This window comes from Ochotona princeps, chromosome 16, assembly GCF_030435755.1.
Source record: "Ochotona princeps isolate mOchPri1 chromosome 16, mOchPri1.hap1, whole genome shotgun sequence".
Classification (NCBI taxonomy): Eukaryota; Metazoa; Chordata; class Mammalia; order Lagomorpha; family Ochotonidae; genus Ochotona; species Ochotona princeps.
Window position 1 is genome coordinate 7,044,855 of NC_080847.1, and position 9,761 is coordinate 7,054,615.

Genomic DNA, 9,761 nt, shown 5'->3' on the forward strand with positions numbered 1-9,761 from the left:
ATCATAGGTATAGCTGTTATGTCTTTGTAAAATAGTCTATGCAAATGAACGGGATGAGGAAAGTGAAAGGAGATTTGTTAGCATGTGCTGCAGAAGCCACTAAACAGTGTGCAAGGGATCATTATTTTCTGATCCTGTATGACCCAAAGAGGGCAAAATGACAATGCAATATGATGGGAAAATCAGCTGACTCTGTTATATGGCTACAGATGTTGACTTCTGGGTTGCAATTTTGGCAATTGATGATTACGTTGCTAACTTATTCTTGGGTCCCACAAGACCATCGATCATGACCAATCTTGCTTGGAAGATTCCCTTGACAAGAGTCTCTTAAGGGATGGTAAACTCACATATGTACCTCTTACTGCTGCGACAGACCTCGTCGCTCCATTTCCCTTGAGCTGACTGGGAGAAGAGGACACAGTTTTCCCGCTTACCACCATTAGGTTGTGCACGGTCCCAGTTGAGGAAGGAGACCGCGGCTCCATTGACATCAACAAACTTGCCATCTGTGACCATGTCGTTGATGCCCAGCCAGAAGTCGTTGACACCTGGCATGCTCTTTTTACCGTAGTCTCGGAGGGCGTTGGTTTCGTCAGAGTTCCTGGGGATAACCAGGGTCCCTCCTTTGGAAATACAGTCTTCATTGGCTTCATGGTAATGTTTCAAGCCTTCTGAAGCCAGGTAGCATTTCTTATAAAATTTCGTGCCTCGGAGGCAGACTGTGAGGATGAAAAAAAATGTGACACATTAAGATGCTATTGAAATGTAATAAGGGATGGACTTGGTCAATAGCAATAAATATCTGTGTAATGAATAATGCATGGTGATCGTTATGAATATTTATTGAAGAGTTTGCATTGACAGACATCGTGCAAACACTTCACCTGAATGAACACATAATAATCACAACCAGATCATGAAGGGATGCTTCATTACTCCCATTTTATAAGCTAAAAAATGTTTTTCCTCTGTCCCTCACTCTCTTTCTTTTTTATATTCTTAGTCTTGCAGCTGTGCGTTGATTGTTTTCTGATAATAGCACGTTAGCATGCCTAACTCTCAGATGGTGAGACAACTTAAGATTTTTTTTTAATAAAAATAAGTGTAACTTCAATAATCCGATCCATACTGTTTTTTGTTTGTTTGCTTGCTTTTTGGCTGTATCTCATGTATTTTGATGTTTTTTATTTCAGTTTTGTTTATTCCAAATAATTCCTTTTCTGTTGTCGAATTCATCACTCACTGGCTCATGGATTATACCATGGCATAATTTTTCCCAAGAGACTTTTGTGTTTCCTTTTTGTCACTCATGTGTTGGTTACTCAGTGGCACGTTTTTTCATGGTGCTGTAATTTGTTGTTGATGTTGTTGTGGCTGTTCTAACTCTTACCAGTTGACCTGGTTTTGTGGCTTCTCAATTATGCAAATGTATAGTGATGGAGTACTGGGGTCTATCATATACAGATGTGGGGAATAATGGAACATGCATCCCTGCGTTCAGATGAAAGATGGATTCCCAATGAAACTGGTGGACACGTGTGGACAATGGGATGCTGGACTGGCTGACATTGTCTGTACCAACAGTGTCAGGGTACACTTAAATAGGAGACTGACAGAATTATGATTCCTTATGAACGACTACACTATTGTAGTAAAATGGGGAAAATCTGTTGGGAGGTGGAAGTTTGTGGGGGAATCCCAGCCTATACGAAATTGTACCACATAATTCAAAATTCAAAATAAAAAAATAAAATGTATGTATTTAAGAGGCAAGCAAGGAGGAGAGCTACGACAGCTCGGACTGGGCAGGGTCAAAGCCAGGATCTGGGAACTGAATTCAGGTCTCCCATGTGAGTGACAGGGACCTAGCTGTTGGAGCATTCACCTGCCGCCCCCAGGGCCTGTATGGACAGAAAACTGGAGTCAGGAGTGGGCTTGGGAACTGAACTCAGGTATCCTGATGTGGGTACCTAATGACATGGCCAAATACTCTCCCTGCTATCCTTCTCCCTGGACAGGACATTGTGATTTACAACACGGTAGTATGTCAAAATATCACTTGCGTAACACGTATAGTCTACCCTAACCTCAGCTGAGGACCTGCACCCCATGATGTTTGTATATTCATGTTTGGCAATATGTGTAGCTCCAAACGTGCTGGATATTCTTGGGATTTTAGAACTGGATGATGACTATTTTTAAAATTAGGTGAAAAAAATCTCCACAAATCTGACTCTGTGGTGAGAGGTTTTCTTAGGCAGGTAAGTGAGTCCTAGTAATATTGTTTAGATTGGGAGACCCAGTCAGTCACAAAGGTAGCTCCAGGGGGACAGCCACAGGGCCAGGGCTTGGGCTCCTCAGAGAGGCTGGCTAGCTGTGCAAGTCTTGGATAAATCACATCGTTTTTCTGGGCTTCTGTCTCCTCATCTACAAGTGAGGACAGAAGTAACAGCACACGCTGTTGGGGCAGTCAGGATAAGTCGGATATGTTGGAGGATTAAGTATTATACTAATAAGATATTTATAGGTACGGGGTTAAGAAAACTTTTCTGCTTCTGTATGAGTATTGCATTTCCCTTTAATTTTCTCTGTCCCGGGACCTGATGGGAAGAGCATGTCACCTGTGTTAGAACGCAGCGTTGTTCATGATCAACATGACAACAGGTTGGCAATATACATCTGACCTTGGAGTTAGAGTTACCAGAGGCTATAACTTCCCTCAAGAACAGGCACTTCCGTCTTTACAGTTGGAGTTGCTGCAAGAGAGGCTGACTCTTGTGTTTCCAAACCTGAGTGAGGCAGCTCTCATCTCCTCAACTCTCGGAGAAAGCTCCCAGACCAGAGTCCAACGCCATATAAGCTGCAGGGAGCTCTTCTCTCATGGAAAAGGAGTATAGCGTGTAGCTGTGCCAACAGGCTGTGGCTCTAGCTGCTACTCTTCCACAAGCACCTGGTGCCACATGAGCCTAGTGCATCCAGCAAATGCTAGTGACTTTGGTCACCCAACAGTCCTCTCATTGCTAATTAGAGAATAACTTCTGACTGCTGTTTCAGATACATTCCAGAAATATCTATACGATATGAGGAAACTTCAAACATTGTGCCAAAAAAGTGACTAATACATTTTTTTGAAATATACATTTTCCATAAGCTTTTAATAAGATTCTCATGTATCTTGGATGGATCTCAAGATAGTTTTGCACCAAAATAATCTTAGCTTTTAATTCCATTTTCCATGAACTTTTCAAAGTGTCCTCATATAGAACAGGTGACAAAACTAGCTCATTTTACAAAATTGTCATCTTCCAGATATTGGGTCCTCCCCTTTTAGATTTGTGTCTTGTTTGCCAACATTTTTTCTTTCTTTCTTTTTAAAATGTCTTTATTTTTTAGTTTGTTTGTTTAGCACAATTGTGGTGGGGGGGTTGGTGAGAGCAAGCTTTCATGTACTAGTTAATTCTCCAAATGTCTGCAACAGCTGGGGCTGGACCACGCTGAAGACAGCAGCCTGGGCCTGCAGCAACCTCTCTCACATGAGTGGCAAGAACTGCAGTCCTTAGGCTGTCCTCTACTGCCATCCAGGTGCATCTACAGGAAGCTAGATCAGAAGTGAAGCAGCCAGGACTCAGACTGGCACTCAAATATGGGATGTGTGTGTCCCACATATGGGATGTAGGCACCCAAGCTGTTGCTTCATTCACTGCACCCTGACACCGGCCCTGGCAGTATTTCCTTCAAAAAGATGTCATCTAGACTTTTTCGTATGGCCTTGATGAATTAAGCCACTGGGACGACCAGCTCCCTCATCGTCTCCTTTGGGAAGACACTGTTGAAGTGGAGTCTTACCTGTCTGCAGGGCCTGCATTTCCTTCAGCGCATTGACTTCTCTCCAGAGCTTTTCAACTTGAGTTTTCAGGTCTCCATCTTTCTCTGTAAGAGTGGGGTTAGGGGTGAATTTTAGGATAGGCAAAATCAAGTGCATATGATTAATGTAAAGATAAAGGAAACAATAATAACTCTTTGGGATGCAGAATTGAAGGCAATGGTGGTTTTGATGGACCTGAATTGAATGTGCCTGAAAATATGTAAATAAATAAGGCATAAAAATAAGTTGGCCAAAGAAAATAAGGACTTGGTGAGAATCCTTCGGCCAGGGTGTCCTGCCTCCACAACGGGGTCCTGTCTGTCTTTGGGTCCCATGCTATGGCATGAGGCTCCCTGACTTCCTGGGGCCCAGGGTGTCCTGCCTCAACAACAGGGCCCCTGTCTGTCTTTGGGCCCCATGCTATGGTGTGAGGCTCCCTGACTTTCAGGGGCCCAGGGTGTCCTTCCTCGACAACAGGGCCCCTGTCTGTCTTTGGGCCCCATGCTATGGTGTGAGGCTCCCTGACTTTCAGGGGCCCAGGGTGTCCTTCCTCGACAACAGGGCCCCTGTCTGTCTTTGGGCCCCATGCTATGGTGTGAGGCTCCCTGACTTTCAGGGGCCCAGGGTGTCCTGCCTCGACAACAGGGCCCCTGTCTGTCTTTGGGCCCCATGCTATGGTGTGAGGCTCCCTGACTTTCAGGGGCACCTAGAGGAAGCTCTTTTCTCACTTCTTCTCATCCTTTGCCTAAGTGACATTTACCCTGCCTCTTTATTGAGTTTAGCTATCTCCTTTTCTGAGAAAACTGCCTGTTATCCTCTAAATTAGAATCCCTTCCGCCAGCCTCTGTCTGAAACTTGCTCAGCTTCCTTCGGATTTCTTCTTCCATTTACTCCCATTTGCCTGGCTGCCCTGACACTGCTGGTGATTCACACAACACTGGGTACCTGCTAGTGTGAGCTCAATACTTCTATGTTATTGTAATTTTCTCTTTAAAAATAGTGGTGAATTGAGGAAATTAAGATTCCCATCACAGAATGAGGACCCATTGTAGAATCCATTGTAAAATGAGGGTGAACTCAGTGAAAACTAGCAGACATGTGGCAAAACTTGGGCTTCAGTTTCTCTGGGGTCCCTGTACCTAGAGCACTCAAACACATGATGCATCAGGATTTGTAGCAGGATTAAGAGATAAAGCACTGAGATGGATGTTGTTGTGTAGAGAGTAAAGCTGCCTCCTAAGATATCTGATATTCCATGTGGGTGCCAGTTTGAGACCCATCTGCTCTGCTTCTGATCCAGCTCTATGCCAGTGTGCCTGGGGAAGCTGCAGGAAATGGCCCAGGTCATTAGACCCTGGAACCAATGTGGGAGATGCAGAAGGAGCTCCTGCTTTTCAAACAGTCTCAGCTCCAGCTGGGAAGGAACTGGCAGATGAAAAAATCTGTCCCTCCCTCTGTAGCTCTGCCTTTCACGTGAGTAAGCAAATCTTTAAAAGAGAAAGATTCGGATCATGTAAAAGCACACCTGTATTAGGAACTGGCCACTGATTTAATCCTGGAAGCCCTGAAGATCATTCCAGCTGTTCATGGCCAATCTTGGCTCTCAGTAAGTGGAAGACAATGAGCAACACGGGCACTCAGAAATGGATAGCTTCAAAGTTAGGGCTTACACTAAATCACCATGGCTCATTGATGTTAAAGGCATGGATTTCGACCGCACACCTATGCCTGCAGACTCTCTCTGTATTCCTTTGTCGTGGACGCCCCCATGGTCTCTGTTTCACAGAACAGGAGAAAGAGGCACAGAGAGCTCAGTGAACCTGTGAGAGTCCCCAGCTACAAACCTGAGGAGTTGGTATTCAGAGTCCCTGAATCCAGGCGTGTTCTTTCCATTTCTCCCAATCTGTTTTGACCTCTGTGGTCCCTTCAGACAGAGAAGGTACTTAAATCTTGTGAACTGTCCCCAGCTGCCTCTGTGGGGGTCTCCATATAGAGAATCTGTATTCTAGCCTAGCGTCCCCAGGACAGTCTGAAATCCAAATAAGTTAGTGCTCTGTTTCCTCAAGCCAGATATTTCCTACACTCAGGTTAGGAGAGTGCCCTCGGAGATCTCTGAGGTGACCTGCACCACTGCTCTTCCTAATGCTATGCATCAACACGCAAAGCACCCAGCAACTCAGCTCAGAATTAAAGAATCCCAGGGATGTGCTCATGGGGTAATCCAATCTAAAATAAACACAAGGGTTCATTTAGAGTACAAAAGCATCAGCTTGTGGGAGCCAAGCTTGCAAAGCTGCTGGAGACTTGCCCCCAAGTTGCACAGATGTCATCACCCTCCCCCTTAGGTCCTTGTTCTGTTTTATTTGTATTTTATTTGAGAGGGAGGGGGAGCAACTTCCATCCTTTGGCTCACTCTCCACAAGCTGGGCTAGACTGGGTTGGATTTGGGAACATGGCACTCATTCTAGGTCCCATGTGGGTAGCAGGGACCAATTACTTGAGCTAACACCTGCTGCCTCCCAGTGTGCACACTGGCAGGAAGCTCAGACTGGGAACTGGGATCCTGGACTCAAACCCAGACTCTTCAACAGGGGATACCTGCATCTTAACCACTAGGCTAAAAGCCTACCCACATTGAGTGGCCTCTACTGGGAGGCCACAAACATTGTAATTAGCCTCGAGGCAAATTAATTAGTACCAGGCTCCTGGGAGGGTCATTATGAAATCATTATCAAGGTGACTTGTCTTCAGCATTCTAAGTGATGTTTTTTGCCTACAATGAAGAAAAGTAATGCACAAAACAACTATTCAAACTGTAAAAGTTACTTTGTATTTATCGATGCAACATATAATTTGTTGAGACCTGTGAAGTGAGTGCCAGGGAAGTTTTGGTTTGGAGCTGAATTGCCCAATTGCCAATTGGAGTCCCTTAAAAGGCTCTTTTTTCATTTTATTGTTGTCAGGAGTATGTACAGTGTACAAATGCAAAATAAAATCCCCAAAAGGAACAACTAATAAAACCATGATATAATGTTGAGTTGTCACTTGCACTCAGAAAACAGTGCATGGATTAGTGTTGTCATCGGAAGAGGCCATTAGAAAGCATTATTAACCTGCAGTTTTCCTTCTAGGAATGTCATCTTATCCTAAAAGAGGCATCAGTCAATGTGTACAAAGCAGCACACTGAGGGCATTCCAAAAAGAAAAATATACTGGAAACTACAGAAAATTTTCTTAAAATATATTTAAGTCATTATCCAACCAAAGAATGAAATGTTACATAACTAGTAAAGAGTGAGAGAGAAGGTATTTGGCACAGAAGTCGGGGTGCAGCTTGGGATCCCTGCGTTCTGTATTGGAGTTCTGGGATTCATGTCCTGACTCTGCTCCCAATCCCAACTTCTTTATGATGCACACCCTGGAAGCGGCAAGCGGCAAGGGCTGGACCCCGGCCACCCATGTGGGAGGTGGGTGGACTTCCTGGCTCCCGACTTCAGCTTGGCTCAGCTCAGCTGTGGCGAGGCACTTGGGGAGTGAACCAGTGGGTGGAAGATTTCTGTCTCCACCTTCCAAGTAAATACAAATAAAACCAGTGAAAAAAAGATTCCAGTTGGAACCTAAGGGAAGCCAGGTCCTCCCTTGAGAAAAAGAAAAAATGAAAAATGTCTCACATGGACAGCTGGCCAGGATTTAATAATGAAATGTATTTATAGGCATTTTACCCAGCCAAATTCTTATTTTTGTTAAAAGCATGAGTTTTGCAGAGCCAATTCTATTTGCATTTATGAAAGTAAAAATGTTAATGGAGTATTAAAAATATCTGGGCATGTCTTCGTGTAGCAGTTATGTGCAGTTATGGTGAGAACCAGGAGTAAAGATGGCATTCACTTTTGAGTTCATAAACTTTAGGTTTATTTCAAGGCACTTAGAAATACTAAAAGGCCCAAAGATAGGGAAGAAACCTCTTGGCACACATAGATTTTCTTCTTTACTTCCCACAGAATCTGCTTTCTTGGGCCCTCATGACAAGAATCAGCAAAAATGGTTTTGGGGTAGATAATGTTTAAGATGTACACCCAGTGGGCTAAAGACAAAAACATGTGCAGTCATATGTGTATGTGGAGAGAGAACACGCACTCATGTGTCCATTCCCTTCCTTGTTTCCTTCTGTGTCCCAAGAAGAAATGTGGTCATAATGACATGCCACGCACATTTCCTCCTATCCCTGCCTCCAGCATCAGTATATACTTCATCCACCCATATTCATCTCCTCATGGTAGATACTGCCTTCATTAAAATAAGAAGGTATAGTATTCATAAGGAAAAGCAATGCTCTACCTAGGAAGCCTTGCCATCACACCTAAACTTCATAAATGCCCCATAGAAATCACCAGAACAATACACAAAAGAAGCTCTCCATTTTACCTACCCAACTTTGTACCACAGCAAATCAAGACTTGCACTTTGTTGGGGATTTTTCTATGTTTTCTTACTAGGGAAGTACATCTGATTCGGATATAATTCCATAATATTTGCCTTGAGGCATCTTGACATGAAAATCAGGCAGCACATGAAATCAGACAGAACCCTGTGTCTTGATACTTCTTTCATTTGCTTCAGTTACAGCAGATTGCAAATAAACCACCATCATCTTCATTCTTTGCACTGTATTTTAAAGCTCCCTAACCCAGTTGAAACTGTTCAGAACTTGGAATTGGCTTAGAGATTCAGTTTTGTTCCCAAATGCTTTCAAACACTATTGACATAGTTTTCACTTAAAGGAAGATTTAGTTTCTCTATTGCATAGCAGGTTCAAAATATATTCTTATAGGATCAATCCTTGACACATTTATAAAACTATGCCTGTCTTAGAAATAAATTCGAATAGAGATACTCAAAGGCTACGTTGAAATAGTGCATTCTGCTCCAACACCCATAATACCAGATGTCCACATACCCAGGTATACTCCTGGACAGTGTCTGCATCTTGAAGCCCATCTGGCAATGGATATACAACGTAAACCTTTTTTTTTAATATGCATATATTATGATATACCCTTCTGTGTTTAAAAAAAATTACAACACAAAAAACTCTTTCACCTGCTTCCTTTCAATATCAGACTGTCCCAGGGAAGTGGAAGGCCACCTACCCCCTGACATGCCACATGCATCTGGTGGCTGGTGCTGCTTCCAACCACAGTCTGCTGGGGGAGACTGGATGAGAACATAGCTCAGCCTCCCCCTTACCCCGGCCACCAACACTGAGTAAGCCGAGAGTTTGCCTCAGCTGAGAAGTCCCCTTACCTTTCACTCGGCGTTTGCTGTGCTTCCTGGCTTTCAGTCTGGACGTGTGGCTGCTGGTCTGGTCCAGGAGTAAGGTAATCACCAGGATGCAGATCACAAGTCCAATCTTTGCCATGGCTCTCGGACAAGCCTGCTAGCGCTCTAAAGCTGCAAGGGGCAAGTAGGTGGCACAGCCACATGTCACTCTGGAGTGCCCGGGCCAGCTTTATAAAAGTGAGCTGCGAAGGTTGGCTGGAGTCCTGCTGACGAAATGTTTGAATGGGCCCTGCTGGCCACAGCATAAGGCGGCTCCTTGTTCTCAACCCTCGTGTTGGGATTTTTATTTGTTTTTCTATTTCTTCAACATTTCCTAGTTGATCCGCCTTTTTGGAGTGCCCTTAGAATTAACTAAGGGTTTTTGCCTTCTTTTTTTTTTTTCATTTAAAGTCTGAGGAGCTTAGGGTCTCAAGTGCATTCAGGGGATGGATTGTTCAGTGGAATTTACAGACACCTAAAGTGGATATTCCATTCTAAAGTCTAAGGCCCCATTTATTCAGATTTTACGAACACACCAAGAATTATGATCTTGGGAAAACAACCTTACAGTGAA

General features: G+C 43.8%; 1 protein-coding gene across 1 annotated transcript; it reads right to left on the reverse strand.

Moving 5' to 3' along the window:
• Positions 1–328: 328 nt before the first annotated feature.
• On the reverse strand, positions 329–9,299 carry CLEC3A (C-type lectin domain family 3 member A). Its single transcript, XM_004584045.3, has 3 exons — positions 9,173–9,299; positions 3,850–3,933; positions 329–722 (listed from the first exon to the last, which is right to left on the reverse strand). Exons 1-3 carry the CDS (start codon positions 9,285–9,287, stop codon positions 331–333), a joined length of 591 nt encoding a protein of 196 aa, XP_004584102.2. The 5' UTR covers positions 9,288–9,299; the 3' UTR covers positions 329–330.
• Between the last annotated feature and the right edge of the window lie 462 nt (positions 9,300–9,761).

Coding starts and splice junctions, on each gene's coding strand:
- CLEC3A (XM_004584045.3), bottom strand. CDS start 9,287: ATGGCAAAGATTGGACTTGTGATCTGCATCCTGGTGATTACCTTACTC. Junction 3,934..9,172: donor CAGCAAACGCCGAGTGAAAG/GTAAGGGGACTT, acceptor CCACTCTTACAG/AGAAAGATGGAGACCTGAAA. Junction 723..3,849: donor AATGCAGGCCCTGCAGACAG/GTAAGACTCCAC, acceptor TCATCCTCACAG/TCTGCCTCCGAGGCACGAAA.